The 27,630-nt window shown below is 43.8% G+C and overlaps 1 protein-coding gene across 8 annotated transcripts in view; it reads left to right on the plus strand.

Moving 5' to 3' along the window:
- Positions 1-27,630, plus strand: part of CCDC149 (coiled-coil domain containing 149) — a 121,113-nt gene continuing 93,483 nt past the window's right edge. For 4 of the 8 annotated variants that reach the window (XM_044946033.2, XM_044946034.2, XM_025290238.3 and 1 more), the window contains exon 1: positions 1-155. In XM_044946033.2, the coding sequence (XP_044801968.1) occupies positions 108-155 (48 nt within the window). In that variant the 5' untranslated portion in view covers positions 1-107. Of the gene's footprint in view, positions 156-413; positions 534-10,683; positions 11,257-27,630 lie in introns of those variants that run through there. The other 4 variants (XM_044946031.2, XM_044946029.2, XM_044946035.2 and 1 more) reach the window with 3 other exon arrangements.

Below are 27,630 nucleotides of genomic sequence, written 5' to 3' on the forward strand. Positions count from 1 at the left end.
GCCGGGCCCTCTCGGGGCCGCGCGGGGGCCGGGCGGCGACGGCGGCGGCCGCAGCGGCGGAGGAGGGCGGCGTTAGAGAGGCCGGCCCTGGCCGGGAAGAGAAGGCCATGAACGGCGACCGGACCGAGAGCGACTGGCAGGGGCTGGTGAGCGAGGTGAGGCCGAGGCGCCGGCCAGGCGGGATGGGCCAGGCCGAGCGGCCGCCAGCCCCGAGCCCACGCCCCTCTCCCCCCGGGTGGCCGAGCCGGGCGGGGACTCGCCGGGAGACGCGCACTCCCTGGCCTCGGCTCGCTGCCCCCGCGCGTCCTGCAAGGTGCGCGGTTCCTCCCGCGCTTTCCCGTCTGCCCGGGCGCCACTTTCTCCCATGACAGCTGGTGCCAGCCTTTGGGGAGGGCCCTTCCCTCTGGGCAGGGCTTGGCCCTGGATTGGAGAGAGCAGCGCGGATCCGGGAGTGGGAGCCAAGCCCCACCTGCCTTCTCGGTTACCGCTGTTTTGGAGCCAAGCGATTGGACGCCCAGTGCCGAAGCGGAAAGGTGGTGCTAGGGGGGTGAATCCGGGTGGTGTGACAGGCGGAATCACCTACGGCGGAGGTTTGGGGGAGGGAGGGGAGATTCCATAGGGTCCTCCATAGCCTTCATTCATTCAGGTTCAGTTCAGTCGACATATATTTACCGTGGGCCACCTTTGTGTAAGGTGGCTGCTGCTGCTGCTGCTGCTGCTGCTGCTAAGTCGCTTCAGTCGTGTCTGACTCTGTGCGACCCCATGGACTGCAGCCTACCAGGCTCCTCCGTCCATGGGATTCTCTAGGCAGGAGTACTGGAGTGGGTTGCCATTACCTTCTCCAGTAAGGTGGCTGGCTGTTTATCGAAGGAGTGAAGCACTGGTGCAGAACTCACTCTGTGGAAGCAGAGAATGCCCTGCGCCCGGTGCCTCCGCATCCCGCACCCCCTGCCCCGCAAAGATTTTGTCATAAACACCCCTGGGGTCGGCTTTTGCGCTCCTATGAGAGTTCCCCTTCAACCCACTCTAAGAATTTTGGGGCCTGGGAGTGGGCTGCCTGACTTCTCCAGGTGAGAGCGGGGTGCTGAGGTCTCACAGGTAAATTGCTTCTCCTGACTTACCATTATTTGTGATGGCAGTTAGTCATGTACCCAGTACCCAATGCTGATGATCTCCCAGCAATTCTCCTTTCTTTCGCTCCTGAGGACCATCCCCACCGGCAAGGCCAGCTTGGGCCTTCTTTTTCTCAATCCTACTGTGTACCAGTCGGGGTGTAACCGTTTGCTGTCTTCCTTTCTTGAGTATTGGAAGGGAAAACTTGTACTGTTTTTTTCCTTTAATCATTTCCTGGGCCTCCAGCTCAGTCTACTAGCAGTATTTAATGTCTAGTGTGCCAAACATTGTATTTCTGAAGAGGAATGGGCTGTCATAGCTTCTACCCAAGTTTAGCTTGTCCACTCTCAGTCTGTAAGTAATAGCTGTCCAGTATTATGATACATTGTCGTGCAGTCCATCTGCATCTCCTCTGTCAGGGGACAGAGACTCTGGAGATCTTCTCTCTTGGCCCATGGAGAATCAGACCCAGTAGTGGAGGAAGCTGGAGGTGGTTCTTCTTGGAAGTCCAGTGCTGAGCTCTGAAATAGCAGAATGTTCACTACTCCAGCAAATGCTTGTCGAATGACTGTTGGGAGTCGGGTACATCGCTCTGTATTGGAATGCAGTGGCCGAGAAAACAGACAACCCCTTCTGCCCTCAGAGAACTCCTCAAGCATACAGTATAGTGTGGGAAGAGTGTCACACCACAAACACTAAGGGAATCCTAAAAGGTGGAATGTGAATGATGTGAGACCAAAGAAGGAAGTACTTCCTGGTATGGCTGACCTGGATCAGGGTGCCTCTACCTTGCACTGACCACGTGGTAGTGCGGCCTTCTGCTCTCCCCACTAGGCTATGTGTTTCATCTGGCTTTGTTCCAGGTGCCTACACACTGAGCTCCATATACAGTAGGTCCTCAAAAGTATACTTGCAGAATAAGTCAAGATCCAGAAAGGGGTCTTTCCAGAGTTTTCCTGCCTGTCCTAGCTGTGTATCTCCAGGGCACTTGCCGTCTTGCCTTCAGACATTTATTAAAGCTAAGGACACGGAGGACACACAGCTCGAGGCTGTGGGGTGTGAAAATGAATGCAGAAAGCTTCCCAACTTCATAATAGCCAAAATCTGTTCCTTGAGTCCATCCACCATGTATAAGGTAGAAATTAGTTCTTATTTTACAGATAAAGAAACCGTGATTCAGACAGGCTAAGGAACTTGCTCAGAGCCTCACATCTGAAGGGGGCAGAATTTGGTCTGTTTGATTCCAGAGCTCAGGATCACTAGGCCATGCTTTGTGTCTTAATCACCAGTTCATCTGTGTTTATCTTGGCCTAGACAGCAGGTTCTCGAAGGGAGGGGTCTGTGTCTTATTCATCTTTGAATCCTCAACAATTGGATAAGTATTGCTCAGAGTACGATCTACAGATTATGAGAGGCATTTTGGGAAAAAAGAGTACAAAGAGTCACTGGAATTTGGGGGAAAAATGCAAGTTTCTGGGTCTCTCCTCAGATCCAGTGTAGTGCATTGAATTGTATTCTTTCCACCATGGATATATCTAAGTCTTAATGTCCCAGTAGCTGCCACAAGAACTTTTTGGAAACAGGGTCTTTGCAGATAAAATCAGCTAAGGATCTCAAGATGAGATCATCCTGGACTTAGGAATGGGCCCTAAATCTAAGGACTGGTGCTCTTAGATTCGAGTCACAGAGCTGCAAGGCAGAAGGCTGTGGGGAAGCAGAGACACACAGAGAGGAAGCCCTTGTGAAGATAGAGGTAGAATGGGGAGCTGGGCAGTGACAGCCCAGGCATGCCAAGACTGCCAGCAGCCACCAGGAGCTGGAGGAGGCTTGGAGTAGGTTGTCCTTCAGAGTCTCCAGAAGGAACCAGTTCTGCCAACACCTTGATTTTGGACCTCTGGCGTCCACAATCGTGAGAGATACATTTCTGTGTGAGAAGCCACCCAACTTGCAGTGATCTATTATGGCAACCACGGGAAACTAATTACCTTACTGCATGAAAGTGCCAGGGCTATAGCCCCCAAATCTGCTTTTCTCACAAACAGGGCTCCCCAGGTGTTTCCCTGACCATTTCCTGCCCATGGGTGTACACTGGGTCTGGTGTAGAAACATCGTCTGGGACTCACACAGGTTGGATTCAAAGAAGAGTATGGTCAGTTTGTGGGACTTCCCTGGTGATTCAGTGATAAAGAATCCTCCTGTCAATGCAGGAGACAGGGGTTCAATCCCTTGGTCAGGAAGATCCCCTGGAGGAGGGCATGGCAACCCACTCTAGTATTTTTGCCTGGGAAATCCCATGGACAGAGGAGCCTGGCCAGCTACAGTCCATAGGGTCGCAAAGAGTCAGACATGACTTAGTGACTAAACAACAGCTACAGTGGTCAGGGTCTAGTGGTTTTGAAAGTGACTTTGGAAGCCAGTGGGAGGAACTGGGGAAGACATCACCAGACATGTGACCCAGATCAAATGGGCTTTTGACAGGTGCCCACCTATTTCATCAGATATCCCTGGCCCTACCTCTTACCTCCACACCCCATCGCCCTTCCTGCCCAGGGCTCTGTGCTCTCTTTCAATCAGTTTGCTTCCTCAGTTTGCCTCTAGAAAGCAGTTTTCATTTAAATAACCCTATAGAGATCAGTTTTATTTTCATATTTTCAGTATAACAAGCTGAAATTACAGCCTTCTCTCAGGCCCTGAAGTAAACACGGCCATGCATGTGAAAGAAGCGTGGCTGCTGTTCTATTCTGGAAATTAAATGTCTGGGGAGGGGGAAACCATGTTCTCATCACCACCTGAGGTGAGCTTTCATATCAAGAGGACATCTTGAAATGCAGTCGTGCAGACAATCCACAACTTTATTTCTAAGATAAAACTCCTGGTCATCTGTCAGCCGGCTGCTCTACGATAAACCATGCCCAATTCAATTTTGCTGTTTGAATTTTGGTTAATTAATTAGATAGCAATCAATCCTGTATTCCTTGAGCATGTTATATATTCAGTGACTGGGTGTGTGTGCTCAGTCACTCAGTCCTGTCTGACTCTTTGCAACCCTATGGACTGTAGCCCTCCAGGCTTCTCTGTCCATGGGATGTCACAGGCAAGAATACTGGAGTGGGTTGCCATTTCCTCCTCCAGGGTATCTTCCCAACCCACAGATCGAACCTGCATCTCCTGCATCGGCAGGCGGATTCTTTACCACTGAGCCACCTGGGAAGCCCTGTTAACCCTGGGCCTCTACCCAAAGTTGAGCCACTGACATTTGGGGTAGAGAAGTAGAAGAGGCTTACAGTCTGAGCCTGTGATTAAGGGTGTGACTTTGGGTCTTGTTTGTGAACTGAGATCTGGACCTACGTCATGACTCTACTTCTTTCTTGGTGCAAATGGTCAAAAATCCAACCCAAGGAAGTTTAGCTCAGAAGGAATTTATTGACTAATATTGTGGGTTGAATAGTGTCCCCAAAAGTTATGTTCAAATCCTATTCCCTTCCCCCAATCCCTGTGAATGTGACCTATTTTGGAAATAAGATCTTTGCAGATGTAATCAAGTTAAGATGAAGTCATTTGAGTGGACTCCTAATCCAATGACAAGTGTCTTTGTAAGAAGAAGGAAATTGGAGTGCATAGATGTGCAAAGAGAAGATGATGTGAAGACAGAGGAAGGAAAGCTGTGTGATGACAGAGGCAAAGGTTGGAGTTATGCTGCTATAAGCCAAGAAATGCCAAAGAATGCTGGCAGCCACCCAAAGCTAGGGAGAGGCAAGGAAGGGTCTTCCTCTAGAGTCTTACTGGGGAGCCTGGTGCTTCCTACACCTTGATTTTAGTCTTCTGACCTCCAGGACTATCAGAAATTAGTTTATGCCGTTCCGGGCCACCCAGTTTATGCAGTTTGTTAACAGCTGCTGCTGCTAAGTTGCTTCTGTTGTGTCCAACTCTGTGCGACGCTATGGACGGCAGCCCATCAGGCTCCCCCATCCCTGGGATTCTCCAGGCAAGAACACTGGAGTGGGTTGCCATTTCCTTCTCCAGTGCATGACAGTGAAAAGTGAAAGTGAAGTCGCTCAGTTGTGTCCGACCTTCAGCGACCCCATGGACTGCAGCCCACCAGGCTCCTCCGACCATGGGATTTTCCAGGCAAGAGTACCTGAGTGGGGTGCCATTGCCTTCTCCGTTGTGTTAATATCCTCTAGCAAACTAATTAGCAAACTAATACAGCTGACATGAATAATCATTCCAAGATGGTGTGGCATGGGGTGCAGCTGGATTCAGCCCTCAGACCACTCAAATGGATGCTTTCTGTCCATCTTTGGGTCTGCTTGTTGCCTGGTATCACCCTCCCACCCTTAAAGTACAGAGGGAGAGACAGAAACTCTCATGCCAGAGGTCCCATAAAAACTCAGGAATCACTCCCTTTGAACCCACTTATATCTCTCACCTGCCCTGGGAGAAGTTGCTCAGGGGTGTAATGATCTATCTGGGGTCTGCAGTTGTATATGGGGCCCTGCCCAGGCCACATGGATTGTGAGTGGACTGGGGCAGTGGGACTGTTTGCCAGAAGAAGGGGAATGGATGTTGATAGAATCACCACATTCTGCAACTCCTCCAAGTCTCATTTTTCTCATCCTTAAACAGGATCGTAAAGTACATGCCATATAGGTGCTCTTATTGTGAGGCTCCAATGAAATCACACTTGTTAGTGCTTTGCTCTCTTTGTCAAACAGTAAGTGTTCAGCAAATATCAATATCGTGAGGGTGGACCTCAGGACACCAACTTAGATGTTCATAAAACAAAAACTTCTTATTTTTTTGTTATAACATTTTAATTTTGATTACAAACTCCCATTGTAAGGAGAGTGGAAACATAATCTAGATTGGAGTCACGCCTCTTCCTGAACTTGTATTGGAGTTCTAGAGGGAGTTAGTAGTATTTAGCCAATGTAAATAAGTGGTGTTTACTAGCATATCACCCCATGGGCAGGAGTGGATGGTGTGGAGGGGCACACATCTGGTCTAGACTATTTTTGTTTAGCCATACTGTCCTTATTTCAGTCTAGTATCTGGTCACTGGTCATTGCTGATCACTGTTGTATCCTCCCTTGTTCGCTCTTCTGGCCCTTTGGTGTCTGTACCACACCCATGATACCCTAGGTGAGTGAAGAGGGGGACTTTGCTCTCTTGCCCAAGGTGGGTAGCTTTGATCATTTCTGCTGTCCCTGAATCACTCCTGAACTGAGGAAAACTTTGAGAAACTATGGTGCAATTTTCTGCATAGACATACCACACCACACCAAGCTGGGTCCAGGGAAATGGGGATTATTTTTACTTCCTAAGAAAGAAGAGTGTATTTGTTAGGGTAAAATCTAAACCACTTGAAAAAGATACCTACTCCCCAGTGATATTTAGGTCTTTTTTGTGTTACAGTCTGTAGTCCAGTCCAGGAGGACAGCCCTGCGCCACGTGTCATTTAAAAACCTGGGTTTCTTCCATCTTGTTTCTCTACTATTTTTTGAGGGGGTGATCTTCAACTGTATAGTTAAAGCTGGATGGTTGCCATGATTTGTCCCAGTCCATAAGTAGGGGAAAGAGAGAGAGAGAGAAAGGGGAAGCTCAGGGCAAAGGGCTTTTCTTTAATTAGGGATGCTCTGCTTACTTTTCTTTAATTAGGGACCACTTCTCGTACCCCATTGGTCTGAGAATCATCACATGGCTACATCTAGCTGCAAGGGAGGCTAGGAAATGTCATCTTAAGCTGGATGTACCCAACTTAAATTTGGGAGGGTTCTATTAAAAACTCAGAAAACACAAACTATAAAAGAAAAAAAAGGATAAAATGGGCTTTATCACAATTTAAAAAAGTCTACTCTTTGAAAGACTGTTAAGAAAATGAAAAGACAAACTGACTGAGAGAAATTAATGTGCATAACACATATCTTATATCCAGAATATATAAAGAACTCTTATAATGCAATAATAAGAAAACAACCTGATTTTTAAAATGGGCAAAAGAGTTTAATAGACACTTCACTGAAGAAGAGATTCAAATAGCAAATAAGCATATGAATGGATACTCAGCATTATCAGTCATCAGAAAGATGTAAATTGAAGCCACAGTAAGATACCACAAGGGTCTTCCTATGTGGCTCAGTGGTAGAGAATCCTCCTGCCAATGTAGGAGCCACAGGAAACACGGGTTCGACCCCTGGGTGGGGAAGATCCCCTGGAGGAGGAAATGGCAAGTCACTCCAGTATTCTTGCCTGAATAATACCATGGACATAGGAGCCTCGTGGGCTACAGATCGTGTGGGTTGCAAAATAGTTGGACACAACTGAGTGACTGAGCACACACACACGCAAGATGCTACAATACATCTATTTGAATGAAAAGCAGACTCACAAACAAAAAATGGAGAAACCAAGTGCTGACAAGGAGGCAGAGTGACGGAAAGTCTCCTGCATTGCTAGAGAAGTATAAAATGGTACAGCCACTTTTGGAAACAGTTTTGTAAGTTCTTGTAAAGTCAAATCAACACCTAACCCAACAACCCAGAAATTCTGCTCCTAGATGTTGATCCAAGAGAAATGAAGACACATGCGCACACAAAATCCTATGTGCGAATGTTTATTTCAATTTTATTATAATTACTAATAACTGAAAACACAACAATGTTCAAAACTAGTGAGTGGATAAATTGCTACATCTGTGTCATAGAATCCTGTTTAGTATTAAGATGGACTAGACTACTGATGCATACAAAAACATGGCAAGTAAAAGAAGCCAGAGACTCAAATGCCCTGGCTGTAATATTCCACTAAGATGAAGTTCTTGAAAAGGCATAACTAAAAGGACAAAAAAGCCAATCAGTGGTTGCCAGAGCCTGGAGTGGGTGAGCAGACTGACTGCAAAGGAACATGAGGCAGCTTTTTGAAGTGATGAACATAGTCTATGCATTGGTTATATTGATGACTGGATGACTATATAAGTTTGATAAAATCCATAGATCTGTATGCCTCAAAAGAATGATTTTTCTCCTCTATGTAAGCTTATTTAACTTCTATGCAGAGTACATCATGAGAAACACTGGACTGGAAGAAGCACAAGCTGGAATCAAGATTGCTGGGAGAAATATCAATAACCTCAGATATGCAGATGACACCACCCTTATGGCAGAAAGTGAAGAGGAACTAAAAAGCCTCTTGATGAAAGTGAAAATGGAGAGTGAAAAAGTTGGCTTAAAGCTCAACATTCAGAAAATGAAGATCATGGCATCTGGTCCCATCACTTCATGGGAAATAGATGGGGAAACAGTGTCAGACTTTATTTTTCTGGGCTCCAAAATCACTGCAGATGGTGACTGCAGCCATGAAATTAAAAGACGCTTACTCTTTGGAAGGAAAGTTATGACCAACCTAGATAGCATATTGAAAAGCAGAGAGATTACTTTGCCAACAAAGGTCCGTCTAGTCAAGGCTATGGTTTTTACTGTGGTCATGTATGGATGTGAGAGTTGGACTGTGAAGAAAGCTGAGCACCGAAGAATTGATGCTTTTGAACTGTGGTGTTGGAGAAGACTCTTGAGAGTCCCTTGGACTGCAAGGAGATCCAACCATTGGATCCAGCCATCCAGTGGACCAGATTCAGTCCATTCTGAAGGAGATCAGCCCTGGGATTTCTTTGGAAGGAATGGTGCTAAAGCTGAAACTCCAGTACTTTGGCCACCTCATGCGAAGAGTTGACTTATTGGTAAAGACTCTGATGCTGGGAGGGATTGGGGGCAGGAGGAGAAGGGGACAACAGAGGGTGAGATGGCTGGATGGCATCACTGACTCGATGGACATGAGTCTGAGTGAACTCCAGGAGTTGATGATGGACAGGGAGGCCTGGCGTGCTGTGATTCATGGGGTCTCGGGGAGTCGGACATGACTGAGCGACTGAACTGAACTGAACTTATACCTCAATAAACCTAAATCTTTCAAAGGGAGGGGGAATGGATATTCAAGACAGCTATTGCTATAGAGAGATTGACTAATTCCCCACTTACATGTTTCTGTCACAACTAGTTATGCCCCCACATACGCACCTCAGGCCTGCTGTTCTTACTCTCTTCTCCCCACACCAGGGTGATTAGTGTTCATTCTTAGACACCTACTGATATCCAGGCTCTCTCCTCCCTTGTACTCTGTCTGCCTTTTCTCAACTGGAGATCTTTTCTAGTCTTTTGGAGGACCATGGGGGAGGGAGAAACTGGAGAGACTCTTCTGTGCTCTGGTGTCTTAAGGATCAGGCTTTCTAAGTTGAAAATCAGTTGCTTTGCTTCCAGTGTTCTGCTGAGTGATCTCTTCCTTGGCACATGAATGCAGACTGTCTGGCTTTTAAGAGGGAGATGGATATGTGGGGAGAAAAGGCGGAGGAGTTACAGGAATTTGAGGCAAGGTGGATAGAGTATCATTTAATATTTCAAAGCATCGTTCATACTGATATTATTAAACAAAGAAGCAGTGCACAATAATGAACAATTGATCTTAGATATATATACAGGCAGTTGGTGAGGCTTGAAGAAGAGGGAAACGTCTTAAAAGAGAATTGGAACTGGGTCCCTCACCTTTGAGTGAAGAGGGTGTGGGCGAAGGTGACAGGAAGCAGCCCTGAGCACCGAACTGGTGGTCGACCTTTGAGGGAATGCTCCAGCTAAAGGCTAAAACTAGTGCATTGAGGTCGGAGAAGGCAATGGCACCCCACTCTGGTACTCTTGCCCGGAAAATCCCATGGACAGAGGAGCCTGGTGGGCTGCAGTCCATGGGGTCGCTGAAAGTCGGACACAGTTGAGCGACTTCACTTTCACTTTTCACTGTCATGCACTGGAGAAGGAAATGGCAACCCACTCCAGTGTTCTTGCCTGGAGAATCCCAGGGACGGGGGAGCCTGGTGGGCTGCCGTCTATGGGGTCGCACAGAGTTGGACACAACTGAAGCGACTTAGCAGCAGCAGCAGTGCATTGAGGTATAGCAGAAATGGAGGTTGGATGGCCAGAGTAGACCAGATGGCAAACAACTTCAAAAGCAAGACAGAAGGGTGTGCTCTGATGTAGTTGGCAATAGTCACTGAAAGCTTTTTTAGCTAGAGTGTAAGCTGATGAAAATACTTGGGGAAGATTTGTTTCCACTGAACTCAACAAGCTCTGAGCCTTTGTCATTCACAAGGCACTGTGCCAGGCAGTAAGGATATAAAGACAAATTTGGTAGCTGTCCTCAAAATCAGGGGAAGATAAGTGGAGATGAGCTACCAGCAATCTAGTCTTTTCTGTCACCATCAATATTCCCAATTACCTCTATTGCCCCTGCTGCTGCTGCTGCTAAGTCGCTTCAGTCGTGTCCGACTCTGTGCGACCCCATAGACGGCAGCCCACCAGGCTCCCCTGTCCCTGGGATTCTCCAGGCAAGAACACTGGAGTGGGTTGCCATTTCCTTCTCCAATGCATGAAAGTGAAAAGTGAAAGTGAAGTCGCTCAGTCGTGTCCAACTCTTAGCGACCCCATGGACTGCAGCCTACCAGGCTCCTCCATCCATGGGATTTTCCAGGCAAGAGTACTGGAGTGGGGCTATTGCCCCTAAGTCATACCATTTATCATATGGTTCTTTAACCAACCTTTGACTTGCCTCTCTTTCCACTGGACCCAAAAAATCTTGAACTCATTGAGGGTAGGGACCATATGTTATTGTGACCTTAGCACCTGCCACTAGACCTTGCCCTTTGTAGATACTCAATGAATGTAGTATATGTGACTGCTTAGATATTTGAATAAATAAAGTGATCAGAGGATACAGCATCAGTGAGGATTAGAGAAAAAGGGATGTCTATGAGACAGATTTTTAAAGGAAGATACATACAGGATTTCATAGCCAAGTCGATTGGGAAGATGCAATAGAACAAGTCCAAGATGACCCTCAAGGTGTGGCTGGAGAGTGGTGGTGCTGGGTGTGACAGAGAGGTAGGAGGTGACCGGGTCTGGTGAGAAGCCGATGTGTTCCATTTAGAACTCTGCATTGTTCTGAGTTTCCTGGGAGTGCTTGAACTCCTGCAAGGCAAGCTTAGTGCTTCCTGGGAACATCTTTGATGAGCAGCTATCTTCCTAGTGGCAGGCTAATTTCAGAGTAAGTTTATTAAAATTAGCATGTGGGGGAAAGTGAGTACAACTGCTATTTTTAACTAATAGGATTCATGTTCTCTCCTGTGCAGGGAAATTGGCATCTGTGCTTCTAAAATTGACAGTTTCTACTCGTATTATGTTAAAAAATTAATTTAGTGACTTTTGCATTGAATAAAATACATTGGCTGAAGATAAGAAGATGACTTTGGCTAGTCCCTGAATGAAAAATGACCAGAGCGAGCCAGGTTTCTTACCCACTGCCTGGTTTTCCACCAACAAAATCATAGTGGGGCTTTGGGCACTTCCTGGCAGAGGACTTTGTGTAGTTGTGAGTTTGTCTCTCTCTGGTCCTTCGGGGAAAATGGTGCCAGTGGTAGTAGATACCTGGTGCACAAGGAACACAAACCTTTAGCAGATGTTTTATTTTGAAGTGTTCCTATTTTTATTTCACCTCTTCTAGTCTACTTTATTTCCATTATCTTATAGTATCCTACTGTAACAAACATCTTAAGTTTGTTCAAGATATCAGATCTTTTTCAAGCCAATATACCTTCTATACAACTAGCCTATTAAAATACCTTAAAAAAGATGCCTCACCAGGTGCTCTTACCCAGGGAATGTCAATGGATCCCCATTACTGGGTATCTGAGACCCACCCCGAGCTGGTCTTGACCTATCTTTCCAGCCTTATCCCTCAGTTTTCCTCAGAGATTGGCTGTTCCAGCCAAAGTGATCTGTTCTCTGTTCTGACTTTTGCCTTATTATCCTGACCTCAACTGGGTGGGTCTTCCACTTCTTCCTTTCTGACCAAACACAGCCTTTAGCACTTGTCCAAGGTGGGATGGATGCCCACAGCCCTTGTAAAATCATCCATGACCATCCGAGCTTGAAGTGAGCTCTTCATCATGTTGCCTTATGTAGTACAGGTTACAAACCACTCATGTAGAACTGCCAGCTCCCTGAGAAGGGAAAGGCCCTTCTCTTTGTGTGGATCTTAACTCTTATACAAGTTAGTAAGCCCCTAAGAGAAGGAACTGTGCCCACCTGTGCTGAGGTGGAAGACTGGAGCTCTAAAATGATGAGGCTTTATGCTATGGCTCAGGAGGTGAGGACCTGAGTGAGGATACTGAGAGAGCATCCCTCAAGTGACCTAGTTCTGGTCCATTTGTAGGGCCTGGACTTTGGTTTCACACTCTCATTTATGGGGAGACACTCACGGATATGCCTGCCCACCTAGTTTATTCCTGACAGACATACAGGTGGGGGGTCATTGACATCAGCATGGATCCATCACTGTGTTAGATTGGTCAGTTGGCATATTAGCAGGAAAAGAAGAATGAAACACAGCCCAGGGGTATTTCAGTGGGACAGGTGGATCACAAAGGAGAAGGTAAGCATTCAACGTAGCAGACACATAATTAACACTGTTGTGGACAAAGCCTTGTGCTCTGCAGGGAAATTCATTTGGATTGGGGGATTGAGAAAGGTTTTTGATGAGGGTGACTCTGGGACCAGAAAGGTTGGTAGGATTCCTGTAAGTGGAAATGTAAAGAAAAGGTGTTCTAGGCAGAAGGAATGGAGATAGTGTGCCGAGGTGGTAAAACACAGGGCTTGTTTGGGAAATCCCAGATGTCTTTTTGTGATTAGAGACACACATCAGGTACTATTTGTTGGGCTGACCTTGAATGCCCAGAGAGTTCGGGGATCCTGAGTGGCCTTCATTCTGAAGACGACTCAATGGGCATGACTGTACACCTTAAAAGGGGAGAGCTTGTGTGGGGATGAAGGTTGAGCAGGACCCGCAAGGCCCCCTGGACCCCCACCTGCACCTGGAAGGCATATTTTCTGCTTTGATTGTTGTTGTTCAGTTGCTCAGTCAGGTTCAACTCGTTGTGACCCCATGGACTGCAGCACACCAGGCTTCCCTGTCCTTCACCATTCCCTGGAGTTTGATCAAACTCTTGTCCATTGAATTGGTGATGCCATCCAACCATCTCATCCTCTGTCATCCCCTTCACCTCCTGCCTTCAATCTTTCCCAGCATCAGGGTCTTTTCCAATAAGTTGGCTCTTCACATGAGGTGGCCAAATTATTGGAGCTTCAGTTTCTTTAGGATTGACTGCTTTGATACAATTACTTAATAAGGGCTCTGTGCCACCTTTTCTACTAATCCCTCATGGCCCAGGTTCTCGTCTACTCTTCTTGAAATATTTGCAACACCCTCTGCTGCTGCTGCTGCTAAGTCACTTCAGTTGTGTCCGACTCTGTGCGATCCCATAGATGGCAGCCCACCTGGCTCTCCCGTCCCTGGGATTCTCCAGGCAAGAACACTGAAGTGGGTTGCCATTTCCTTCTCCAATGCATAAAAGTGAAAAGTGAAAGTGAAGTCGCTCAGTCGTGTCCGACTCCCAGCGACCCCATGGACTGCAGCCTACCAGGCTCCTCCGTCCATGGGATTTTCCAGGCAAGAGTACTGGAATGGGGTGCCATTGCCTTCTCTGTGCAACACCCTCTATGATCCTCTTTTTTCCATGCAGTTACTAGAGTTGTCCTTCCAAGTGCTGAAATTATTTACCACTCCTTTGCCTAGAGTTCTCTGATGGCTTTCTAGGGTCTGTGGAGTGAGAGGCATTCCTTAGGTGATCTCCGAGGGCCTGCTCTCTCCTCATCTTCAGTAGCTCCTCTGTACCCCTACGCCATCACTGGCCCCAAGCTCTATGGAACTCCTGTTAGCAGAGCATTCCACGCCCTGAGGTATCTCTAAGCCTTTGCTTGTGTCCAGATATTACCTGCTACTCACACTTTAAGACCAGCTCAGGTGTCGTAATGTCCACTTGAATTTCCTCCCTCCTGTGGCTCTCAAGAGGCTGAGAAGTGAATGGTGGTATGTTTCAGTTGGGAAGACAGTGTGGGAGACGGTGAGCAGGATAAGGAGGAAAGGCAGTGGGGTGTTTGGGGATAGGGACCTTTGGAGGGGTGAGTGGGCACGTGATCCTTGGCAGGTACTTGTGGAAGAAAGGGATGGAGGGGAGGAATGAAGGAGGGAAAGACAGTTCACCATGCCATTTTCCACATTCTCTTTGAGGCCAGCCCTACTTGTCTGCTGGTGTACCCCACTTCCAACCTCTCCCCAGGCTGATCATGGTTCTGAAGGAGCTGGGAGGGAATGTCTACATGGCCAGCAAATGCCTGGTGTTCTGGGCAGCTTGCCGTCTCAGGCTGCAGTGGCTTACGTAGGTCATCAAGCTCCGCCACTATATAACTACACTTGTTGTTGTTCAGTCGCTAAGTGGTATCCAGTTCTTTGCGGCCCCATGGACTGCACCACACTAGACTTCCCTGTCCTTCACTGTCTCCTAGAGTTTGCTCAAACTCATGTCCATTGAGTTGATGATGCATAGATATGTAGCTCCATGGTCTTAGACAAATCTCCTGATTTGTCCAGACCTCAGTTTCTCTGGATTACAATGAGGATAATAATACCTGCCTTGTGGCTCTCAACTAAGATGAGAATAAAGTGAGATGATGTACGTGAGAGTGTGTTTTATTTTTCTTTCTTTATTTTTTAAAGTCCCCCACTTTCTACAGGCAAGGAGGTGGTCCTGTCCTTGCCTTGGCTTTAGGAAAAGCCTTCCCAGGGCTTCAGAGATGCTTCAGCAGAGGATGGTGATGTGTCAGCTGCTGGCTGTCAACATGATGCCATTGAAAATTCATATTGATGGAGCACAGATTGACATACCTGCTTGCTCTGCCATCTGCAGACCCCACGACCAAGGCACTATTGGAAGTGGCAGTGATGGGAGTATCTTTTATTTAAGCCAGTTCCAATTTGCTTTTTAATTTGCTCCAGACTGGTGAGTGCTGCTGGGGTCACTCTGTAACCTCTTCTGCTTTCCCAACAGTCTCTAGCACTGCCAGGCCTCCATGTTTCCAGGCTGCTCCATCAATTCCTGGGCAACTTCCATTCTGTGGCCTCTTCTGTGCTTGCCTCATTCACCTTCTGACTTTTCACCCTTCTCCCTCCCCTCGGTTCAGTCTCCTGTTGACCACTCTACTTCCCTGTTTCCTGGGGTTTTGAATAAGCCTCCTATCCAGCTGGTTTCAGTGCTTAAGACTCAGCATGTGTGCCCAGTCATGCAGTCGTGTTTGATTCTTTGGGACCCCATGAACTGTAGCCCAACCAGGCTCCTCTGTCCATGGGATTTCCCAGGCAAGAATACTGGAGTGGGTTGCCATTTTCTCCTCCAGGGAATTTTCCCGACTCAGCTATCAAACCCATCTCCTGCACTGGCAGGTTAATTCTTTACCACTGAGCCACCTGGGTCCCTCAAGACTCAGCACTTGCTCACAAAGAACTAGCAGTCAGCTCCCCACACTGGATTCTTGCAGGTGCCTTCCTGCCTCCTGCATCTCTTTCTGCCTTTCCTTCTCATCCATCCTGCCTGGTCAAGAGTCTGGAAGCAAGACCACGATCCCTACCTTCCTCGCTTAGAGCCCTCCACGGCCCTATTAGTTCTGCCTTTGGCTCAGACTGTTGTCATTTAAAGTCTTTCTTACTTTCATCCAAACCAAGCCTTTTTTACATTTCTCCTTTTCATGTGGCCTATTAATATGTTCCTGGCAAATATAACTACTTTGGGGTCTTTGTTCAAAGCCTGTGTTTCCATGCACTTGGCCTGTATTCAGGCCGTGACTTCTGCCTGGAACTCTTGTTCTCTCAGTTCTCCTCACTCCACTTTCAGGTTTGGTCATAACCACCTTGACCCTGAACTAACAGGTCTTTTGCCTTCTGTGATGCCAAGCATCTAGACACACCGCTGTGACCAGTGTCTCCCTGGCTGCCTCACACTGGAGTTGCTTAGGTGCAAACCTTGCCTCCAGCCTGGAGTTACCCAGTTAGGAGGAGTAGATTCAGTTTTGAATTTCCCATTGTGTGCAGAACAATGTGCTTCATGTAATGAATAAATCTTAAAGGGATGACAAACCCATTGGATTCTCAGCTAATATTTGAATTGAAAAACTACTGGATTAAAACAAGGATATCCTTTTTGTCAAAATAACGTTCTTATCTCTTTCTCTCCCCCAAAGTCCCCTTATCTCCATTTGGTCTCACAGGCCTTCTGACTCAAAATTTATCCGTAGATTGTGATCTTTTAAAGGCAGTAAGTCAAATCTCCTTTTAATAAGCTCTAAGGGATTTGTGAATTTACTAGAAGTCAGTTCCTCCCTCCCACTCTCCCTCCCACCTTTCCTTCATTTTCCTCCTTTCTTCCAACTGGAATTTTATTCTATCAGATATATTGCTTGAAAAGAGCCAGGCAGAACCTGCAGGTGGGAAATCATTCAGTTATAAAGAGCTACTTTCTGCAATGGACTCTGACCTGTTCTATAGTGTATCTGAACAGAGGCCAGCCTTTAACTCTGCTCTGGACTAGAATTTAAGTTTGTTCCTAGGTTATTTGCCACCCACAGTTGACTCTCATGCAAAAAAATTGTGTGATTTTGTGTGTATGTGTGTGTACCTATGGCCATCTTCTTACCAAAAGCAGTAGTAAATAAAAGTAATTCCTTACATTTGTCTTTCCTCCACTAATATTTAAAGAGGATTAACTATGTCCCAGACCCTTTGGGGATACAAAATCCAACATGATGTTGTCACCTTCCTCTATATTCCTAAATCAATTTCTTGTAACCACTTTACCAATTAGAATGAGCAGGGGGTAACGTCTTTATAGATGAAGAAATATGAAGAAATAGAAATTCAGATTGGTTATGAAATGTTCAGAAATTCAGAGTCTTTCTTTTTGGTCACTCAACAGGAAGCAAGCACTTGGAACTAGACTTTTAAACTGAAAAGTTAGAAGATTTTTCCTCTGGGAGCCTTGGGTTCAGATCTTCTGTATACTCATGCCAGCTGACCTAGCTTTAAACCTAAAAGTCTGAGCTAAAGAAGAGACATTTGGGGTCTAGCTCCAGGCCCCTGACAAGACTTCAGTTTAGGCTGGAAGTTGAGCTAAAGTGGTGTCAGGAGACCTACAGCTGTGACCACATCCTAAAGGACAGGCAGGACATCTCCTTTGTTCTGTGGACTGCAGGCAGGCAGGTATGCCAAGTGACCCAGCTCTGTCCAAGCACTGGCTCCATGGAAATTAGGGGACTCTAACTTCCCACCCCTGCCTGGCCACCCCCATCACAGTGTCCTTCAGCAGTGGCAGGTTCCTGTCCTTGATGGCCTGAATCTGTGAATGAGAAAAGGTTGGGGTCAAAAACTGAGTGGCTGAAGGTATTACCTAGAGATGGTAAAAGTAGGGTTGTGATGGATGTAACTTTAAGTATACAAGTAATATGAGTTCACTGCCCCTCCCACCACCCCCGCCAAATTTGGAAAATGTAGGTACATGCATATGGTGGCCCACCATTTGTCAGGGATCCAGGCACCTTCTGTTTCTCTGCTCAGTTACTCCATTCCAAGAGGGAGTAATGCCTATGTTGTCTTCTAGAAGTATCATGGTTTCAGATCCTATACTTGTCTTTAATCCATTTTGAATTTATTTTTGCAAATGGTGTGAGAACATAGCCCAGTTTGATTCTTTTGCATGTAGGTGTCCTGTTTTCCCAACACTGATTATTGAACAGGCTGTCTTTTCTCCATTGTAGATTCTTGGCTTCTTTAGTTATAGATTAATTACCTATATAAGTGTGGGTTCATTTCTGGGCTGTCTATTCTGTTCCATTGATCTATGTGTCTGTTTTTGTGCCAGTACCATATAGCTTTGATGATATAGCTTTGTACTGTAGTTTGAATCAGGAAACATGGTCAGAAGCTTTCTCTATCTCTTTTATACTTTAATAAAACTTTATTACACAAAAGCTCTGAGCGATCAAGCCTCGTCATTGGCCCTGGATTGAATTCTTCTCCTCCAGAGGTCGAGAATCCCGGCATCTTTTGTTGTTCAGTGGCAACCTTTCATCTTGGGGGCTTGTCCGGGATTCTTCAGGAAAAGGTAAGGATGCTTGGAGCTCTAGTTCTTTGTTCTCCTAGCAAACATGTTTTCTGCTGTACTTTACTAACTCTACACTGTGCTTGTGTAAATGAATGACACACCCTGCTCAAAGCAAGTGAGGAGCCCTGCTCTGCGGTTCTGCAGTGACCTCATATGGCTTATGGCAGAAACCCTGTAGGGGGTTTATACCAACCTGCCAATGGACTTCCTGGTGACTCAGATGGTCAAGTGTCTGCCTACAATGTGGGAGACCCAGGTTCAATCCCTGGGTCAGGAAGATCTCCTGGAGAAGGAATTGGCAACCCACTCCAGTATTCTTGCCTGGAAAATCCCATGGACAGAGGAGCCTGGTTGGCTATAGGCGATGGGGTCACAAAGAGTTGGACATGGATGAGCGACTTCACTTTCACTACCTTGTTCTTTCTCAAGATTGTTTTGGCTATTCAAAGTCTTTTGTGTTTCCTCATAAATTTTAGAATTATTCTAGTTCTGTGCAAAATGCCATTGGTATTTTTGCAGGGCTTGCATTGAATCTGTAAATTGCTTTGGGTGGTAATCATTTTAACAATGTTGATTCTTCCAATCCATGAACATAGTATTATCTTTCTAACTGTTTGTATTATCTCCAATTTCTTTCATCAGTGTCTTATAGTTTTCCAAGTAAGGGTTTTTTACCTCCTTAGTTAGATTTATTCCCAGGTGTTTTACTATTTTTTTTTAAATTATTTTTTTATTGAAGGATAATTGCTTTACAGAATTCTCTTGTTTTCTGTCAAACCTCAACATGAATCAGCCATCAGTTCAGTTCAGTCACTCAGTCGTGTCTGACTCTCTGCGACCCCACGAATCACAGCACTCCAGGCCTCCCTGTCCATCAGCAACTCCCGGAGTTCACTCAAACTCATGTCCATCGAGTCGGTGATGCCATCCAGCCATCTCATCCTCTGTTGTCCCCTTCTCCTCCTGCCCCCAATCCCTCCCAGCATCAGAGTCTTTTCCAATGAGTCAACTCTTCACATGAGGTGGCCAAAGTACTGGAGTTTCAGCTTCAGCATCAGTCCTTCCAATGAACACCCAGGACTGATCTCCTTTAGGATGGACTGGTTGGATCTCCTTGCAGTCCAAGGGACTCTCAAGAATCTTCTCCAACACCACAGTTCAAAAGCATCAATTCTTTGGCACTCAGCTTTCTTCACAGTCCAACTCTCACATCCACACATGACCACTGGAAAAACCATAGCCTTGACTAGACGGACCTTTGTTGGCAAAGTAATGTCTCTGCTTTCTAATATGTTATCTAGGTTGGTCATAATTTTCCATCCAAGGAGTAAGCATCTTTTAATTTCATGGCTGCAGTAATCATCTTCAGTGATTTTGGAGCCCCCAAAAATAAAGTCTGACACTGTTTCCACTGTTTCCCCATTTACTTCCCATGAAGTGATGGGACCAGATGCCATGATCTTAGTTTTCTGAATGTTGAGCTTTAAGCCAACCTTTTCATTCTCCTCTTTCACTTTCATCAAGAGGCTCTTTAGCTTCTCTTCACTTTCTGCCATAAGGGTGGCATCATCTGCATATCTGAGGTTATTAATATTTCTCCCGGCAATCTTGATTCCAGCTTGTGCTTCTTCCAGCCCAGCATTTCTCATAATGTACTCTAGGTATACATATATCCCCTCCCTTTTGAACCTCCCTCCAATCTCCCACCCCATCCCACCCTCTAGATTGATACAGAGCCCCTGTTTGAGTTTCCTGAGCCATACAAAAAATTCCTGTTGGCTATCTATTTTACATATGGTAATTTAGGTTTCCATGTTACTGTTTCCATACCTTTCACCCTCTCCTCCCCTCTCCCCATGTCCATAAATCTATTCTCTATGTCTGTTTCTCCACTGATGCCCTGTAAATAAATTCTTCAGTACCATTTTTCTAGATTCTGTATATATGTGTTAGAATAAGATATTTATTTTTCTCATTCTGACTCACCTCACTCTGTATAATAGGTTCTAGGTTCAGCCACCTCATCAGAACTGACTCAAATGCATACCTTTTTTATGGCTGAGTAATATTCCATTGTGTATATGTACCACAACTTCTTTATCCATTCATCTGTCGATGGACGTCTAGGTTGCTTCCATGTTCTAGCTATTGTAAATAGTGCTGCAATGAACAATGGGATACAAGTGTCTTTTTCAATTTTGGTTTCCTCAGGGTATATGCCTAGGAATGGGATTGCTGAGTCATAAAGTGGTTTTATTTCTAGTTTTTTAATGGATCTCCATACCGTCTTCCATAGGGGCTGTATCAGTCTACATTCTCACCAATAGTACAAGAGTGTTCCCTTTACTGCACACCCTCTCCAGCATTTATTGTTTGTAGACTTTGATGATAGCCATTCTGACCAGTGTGAGGTGATATCTCATTAGTTCTGTTTTGCATTTCTCTAATAATGAGTGATGTTGAGCATCTTTTCATGTGTTTGTTAACCATCTGTATGTCTTCTTTGGAGAAATGTCTTTTTCCCACTTTTTGATCGGGTTGTTTGTTTTTCTGGCATTGAGTTGTATCAGCTGCTTGTATATTTTGGAAATTAATCCTTTGTCTGTTGTTTCATTTGCTATTGTTTTCTCCCATTCTGAGGGTTGTCTTTTCACCTTGCTTGTAGTTTCCTTTTCTGTGCAAAGCTCTTAAGTTTAATTAGGTCCCACTTGTTTACTTTTGTTTTTATTTCTGTTACTCTAGGAGGTGGGCCATGGAGGATCTTGCTTTGATTTATGTCATCAAGTGTTCTGCCTATGTTTTCCTCTAAGAGTTTTATAGTTTCTGCTCTTACATTTAGGTCTTTAATCCATTTTGAGTTTATCTTTGTGTATGGCGTTAGGAAGTGTTCTAATTTCATTCTTTTACATGTATCTGTCCAATTTTCCCAGCACCATTTATCGAAGAGGCTATCTTTGCCCATATATTCTTGCCTCCTTTGTCAAAAATAAGGTACCCATAGGTGCATGGATTTATTTCTGGGCTTTCTATCTTGTTCCATTGTTCTATATTTCTGCTTTTGTGCCAGTACCATCCTGTCTTGATGACTGAGGCTTTGTAGTATAATCTGAAGTCAGGAAGGTTGTTTCCTACAGCTTCATTCTTCTTTCTCAGGACTGCTTTGGGTATTCGGAGTCTTTTGTGTTTCCATATGAACTGTGAAATTTTTTGTTCTAGTTCTGTGAAACATGCCATTGATAATTTGATAGGGATCACATTGAATCTGTAGATTGCATTTGGTAGTGTAGCCATTTTCACAATATTGATTCTTCCTACCCAGCAACATGGAATATCTCTCCATCTGTTTATGTCATCTTTGATTTCTTTCATCAGTGTCTTATAATTTTCTGTGTACAGTTCTTTCATCTCCTTAGGAAAGATTATTCCTAAATATTTAATTTTTTTGTTGCAATGGTGAATGGGATTGATTCCTTAATTTCTCTTTCTGATTTTTCATTGTTAGTATATAGAAATGCAAGTGATTTCTGTGTATTGATTTTGTATCCTGCAACTTTGCTAAATTCACTGATTAGCTCTAGTAATTTTCTGATACTATCTTTAGGGTTTTCTATGTACAGTATCATGTCATCTGCAAACAGTGAGAGCTTTGCTTCTTCTTTTCCAATCTGGATTCCTTTTTTTTCTCTTCTCTGATTCCTGTAGCTCGGATTTCCAAAGCTATGTTTAATTGTGGTGAAAGTGGACACCCCTGTCTTGTTCCTGATCTTAAGGGGAATGCTTTCAGTTTCTCACCATTGAGAATAATGTTTGCTGTAGGCTTATCATATATAGCCTTTACTATGTTGAGGTAGGTTCCTCGTATGCCCATTTTCTGAAGAGTTTTAATCATAAATGGGTGCTGAATTTTGTCAAAGGCTTTTTCTGCATCTATTGAGATGATCATATCGTTTTTATCTTTCAATTTGTTAATATGGTGTATCACATTGATTGATTTGTATATATTGAAGAATCCTTGCATTCCTGGAAGAAGCCCAACTTTATCATGTGTATCAGCTTTTTGATGTGTTGCCAAATTCTGTTTGCTAAAATTTTGTTGAGGATTTTTTCATCTATGTTCATCAGTGATATTGGTCTTTAGTTTTCTTTTTTTGTGTTGTCTTTGTCTGGGTGATGGTGGCCTCGTAGGATGAGTTTGAAGGTGTTTCTTCCTCTGCAGTTTTTTGAAAGAGTTTTAGAAGGATAGGCATTAGCTCTTCTCTAAATGTTTGATAGAATTCTGTGAAGCCATCTGGTCCTGGGCTTTTGTTTTTTGGGAGATTTTGGATCACAGCTTCAATTTCAGTGCTTGTAATTGGGTTTTTCATAATTTCTATTGCTTCCTGGCTCAGTCTTAGAAGATTGAAATTTTCTAAGAATCTGTCCATTTCTTCCAGGTTATCCATTTTATTGCCATATCGTTGTTTATAATAGTCTCTTATTATGATCCTTTGTATTTCTGCATTGTCTGTTGCAACCTCTCCTTTTTCATTTCTAATTCTGTTGATTTGATTCTTCTCTTTTTTTCTTGATGAGTCTGGCTAAAGGCTTGACAATTTTCTTTATCTTCTCAAAGAACCAGCTTTTAGTTTTATTAATCTTTTTTATTGTTTCTTTCATTTTGCATTTATTTCTGCTCAGATCTTTATGATTTCTTTCCTTCTATGAATTTTGGGGTTTTTTTAATTCTTCTTTTTCCACTTGTTTTAGGTATAAAGTTAGGTTGTCTATTCAATGTTTTTCTTGTTTCTTGAGATAGAATTGTATTGATATAAGCTTTCCTCTTAGAACTGCTTTTGCTGCATCCCATAGGTTTCGAGTTGTTGTGTTTTCATTGTCATTTGTTTCTGGAAATTTTTTTATTTCCTTTTTGATTTCTTCAGTAATCTGTTGGTTATTTAGAAATGTGTTGTTTAATCTCCATCTGTTTGTGTTTCTTACAGCTTTTTTCTTGTAATTGATAGCCTCTCTTAGCATTGTGGTCAGAGAAGATGCTTGATATCATTTCAATTTTCTTAAATTTACTGAGGTTTGATTTGTGACCCAAGATGTAGTCTATCCTGGAGAATGTTCCATGTGCACTTGAGAAGAAAGTGCATTCTTCTGTATTTGGATGGAATGTCCTGAAGGTATCAATGAGATCCATCACATCTAATGTATCATTTAAGACTTGTGTTTCCTTATTAATTTTCTGTTTTGATGATCTGTCCATTGGTGTGAGTGGGATGTTGAAATCTCCTACTATTATTGTGTTACTATCAATTTCTCCTTTTATGTCTGTTAGTGTTTGTCTTATGTATTGAGATGCTCCTGTGTTGGGTGCATAGATATTTACAATTGTTATGTCTTCCTCTTGGATGGATCCCTTGATCATTATGTAGTATCCTTCCTTATCTCTTGTAATCTTCTTTATTTTAAGGTCTGTTTTGTCTGATATGAGGATTGCTACTCCAGCTTTCTTTTGCTTCCTATTTGCATGGAATATATTTTTCTCTCCTCTCACTTTCAGTCTATATGTGTCTTTAGGTCTGAAGTGGGTTTCTTGTAGACAGCATACATATGGATCTTGTTTTGTATCCATTCAGCCAGTCTGTGTCTTTTGGTTGGAGCATTTAATCCATTTACATTTAAAGTAATTGTTGATATATATGTTCCTATTGCCATTTTCTTAATCATTTGGGGTTGATTTTGTAGATTTTTTTCCTTCTCTTGTATTTCTTGACTATATAAGTCCCTTTATCATTTGTTGTAAAGCTGGTTTGGTGGTACTGAATTCTCTTAACTTTTGCTGTCTGAAAAGCTTTTTATTTCTCCATCAATTTTGAATGAGATCCTTGCCAGGTACTGTAACCTTGGTTGTAGATTTTCCCTTTTCAATACTTTAAATATATCCTGCCATTCCCTTCTGGCCTGCAGAGTTTCTGCTGAAAGATCAGTTGTTAAGTATATGGGGTTTCCCTTTTTATGTTACTTATTGCTTCTCCCTTGCTGCTTTTTAATATTCTTTCTTTGTGTTTAGTCTTTGTTAGTTTGATTAGTATGTGTCTTGGTGTGTTTCTCCTTGGGTTTATCCTGTATGGGACTTTTTGTGCCTCTTGGACTTGATTGACTATTTCCTTTTCCATGTTGGGGAAATTTTCAACTATAATCTCTTCAAAAATTTTCTCGTACCCTTTCTTGTTCTCTTCCTCTTCTGGGACCCCTATAATTCAAATATTGGTGCATCTGATATTGTCCCAGAGGTCTCTGAGACTCTCCTCAATTCTTTTCATTCCTTTTACTTTAGTCTGCTCTTCAGAAGTTATTTCCACCATTATCTCTTCCAGCTCACTGATTCGTTCTTTTGCTTCACATATTCTGCTATTGATTCCTTCTAGAGTATTTTTAATTTCAGTAATTGTGTTGTTTGTCTCTGTATGTTTATTCTTTAATTCTTCTAGGTCTTTGTTAATTGATTATTGTATTTTCTCCATTTTGTTTTCAAGGTTTTTGATCATCTTTACTCTCATTATTCTGAATTCTTTTTCAGGTAGTTTGCCTATTTCCTGTTCATTTATTTGGACTTATGTGTTTCTAGTTTGTTCCTGCATTTGTGTGGTATTTCTTTGCCTTTTCCTTATTTTCTTTTAAGTTATTGTGTTTGAGGTCTCCTTTTCCCAGGCTTCAAGGTTGAATTCTTTCTTCCTTTTGGTTTCTGCCCTCCTAAGTTTGGTCCAGAGATTTGTGTAAGCTTCATATAGGGTGAGATTTGTGCTGAGTTTTTGTTTGTTTTTCCTCTGATGTGCAAGGCTGAGTGAGGTGGTAATCCTGTCTGCTGATGATTGGGTTTGTATTTTTGCTTTGTTTGTTATTTAGATGAGTTGTCCTGCACAGGGTGCTACTGGTGGTTGGGTGATGCTGGGTCTTGTATTCAGGTGGTTTCCTTTGTGTGAGTTCTCACTATTTGAGACTCCCTAGGGTTAGTCCTCTGGTAGTCTAGGGCCTTGGAGTCAGTGCTCCCACTCCAGAGGCTCAGAGCTTGATCTCTGGTCACGAACAAAGTTTCCACAAGTGGTTTGTTATGGCATTAAGTGAGATTAAAACAAATATCCAAAAATGAGAAACCAAAGATGAACCCCAGACAAATGTCAGTTACAAAATCAGGCAAATAATAATTAAAATAATGGAATATACACATACACATATACACCCATGAGCAAAGTGAAAACAGTCCAACAAAAATAAAGTACAGTAGATTGACCTGGCAAAGAAAGTAAATCAAAAGCTATATTTACCAGTTAAGAACAATACTAACTAAAGAACAAACTGGAAAACAAAACTAAAGCAAGTTGCCAAGTGGGAGATAAATCAATGAAAACAAAACTAACCAATATGTTGAGAGGAAAGGAAAGAAAGAAAAGAAAGAATAGATATGCAAAGTTAAATAGAGGTAGATGAAGAAGATTTATATACATTAAAGATTCACTGCAAGGGGAAAAGGACAGGAGGAAAGGCAAACAAAGGAATACATATAGAAAAAATATAGTAGGTTTTTTAAAAAAATTAAAATTATAAAACAAAAAAGAAAACAGAAGAAAGAAAAAAGAAAAAAAAGGAAAATTCCACAGAGCTGCAAAAGCTCAATGTAGAGGCAGAGGTTTATAGCAACAATAAAAAGTGTGACTGAATGTACACATATACACATACACCCATAAGCAAAATCAAAACAGTCCAACAAAAATAAAGTGCAATAGACCAACCCAGTGAACAAAGGAAACCAAAAATTATATCTGCCAGAACAAAATTAACTGAAGCACAAACTGGAAAGCAAAACTAGAGCAAGGTGCCAATTGGGGAATAAAGCAATGAAAATAAAACTAACAAAATGTTGAGAGGAAAGGGAAGAAAGAAAAGAAAGAAAGGATAGATATGCTAAGTTAAATAGAGGTAGATTAAGAAGATTTATATACATTAAAGATTAACTGCAAGGGGAAAAGAACAGTAGAAAAAGCAAACAAAGGAATAAATATAGAAAAAATAATAATAGGTTTAAAAATTAAAATTAAAAAAAGAGAGAGGAAAAAAAAAAAGGAAAAGAACTGCAAAAGCCCAATGTAGAGGCAGGGGTTTATAACAGCAATAAAAAATGTGACTGAGAAATAAAAAGCTCAAAAGCCTAATTAGATTTCATAGTGCCAATAAAATCGACAACTACAACAGAGGGGGGTAAAAAGGAAAGAAAAAGAAAAAAATCAGAAAGAATCTACAGAGCAAGTCAAAAGATAAGAATAATAAATGTTTTTCTTGAGTCACTGCTGTCAGAGTCTTTTCCCTCGCTGGCAGTCATAGTCCACCTCACCTCCCTAGGATGCCCTCCAACACTGTGCTGATCTCTGGACCCGCTGTGCGGGCAGCTCAGATTCTAATCTGGTCCTACTCCTGTGTGTTCTTGCCTCCAATGTCCACAGCTATCAGAACTAGTGTGTTTTCTTTTGTGGGAGTTCTCAGTGACCTTTTATATATTCCATAGACACAGAGTCTGCCTAGCTGATCATGTGGATTTAATTTGCAGGTTGTACAGCTGGTGGGAAGGTTTTGGGTCTTCTTCCATAGACTCACTGACCCTGGGTTTCAATTGTGGTTTTATTTCCACCTCTGCATGTGGGTTGTCCACTGGGGTTTGCTCCTGAGGCTGCCCTGGAGGACTTGAGTTTGCCCCTGTGAGGGCCAGGTGTGGAAGTGGTGCAGCTTCTTGGGTCACAGGGGTTCTGGCAGCACCAGGTACTCAGGGGGGTTGGCAGTTAGGACAGCAGAAAATATAGTGCTCTAGAAAGGTATGAAAACCAGTATTGGCCAATACGCTCCAGTCTTTCTCTGTAGCTCCACTCATTTAGGCACTTAGAGGGCTCCCTTTCCTGGGGTCCTTCTCTGTTGTTTGGTGCTTCAGGGACATAGGGGGGCCCCCCCCAGCTGGGATCCTACTCTGTAGTTCAGTGCATCAGTCACTTAAAGGAGCACCTGGGTGGGGTCCTGCTCTGTAGTTCAGTGCCTCAGGCATTTGATGGGCCAGCCTCTCTATTGTTCAGCTGCCAATCGATGCTGGCATGTGGGGAGAGAGCGGCTGTGGTGATGGCTCCACCCCCTACACGTGACTCAGCAATATCACCTTGCTTCCATGGCTGCCCGGCCTTCCTCCGCAGCTGTTTCCCACCACAATCTCCTCCCTCACCTCCCCCCAATCCGTCTCTCCACAGTCAACAGCAGCCCTCGCCCTGTGATCCCTCCATACTCCCCAAACTCCAGCTCCCAGCTGCTGCACCTTCCAGGGGTCCCTCGTCCCTGTCCGGGGTATGTATGGC

This window comes from Bubalus bubalis, chromosome 7 (genome assembly GCF_019923935.1).
Source record: "Bubalus bubalis isolate 160015118507 breed Murrah chromosome 7, NDDB_SH_1, whole genome shotgun sequence".
Lineage (NCBI taxonomy): Eukaryota > Metazoa > Chordata > Mammalia > Artiodactyla > Bovidae > Bubalus > Bubalus bubalis.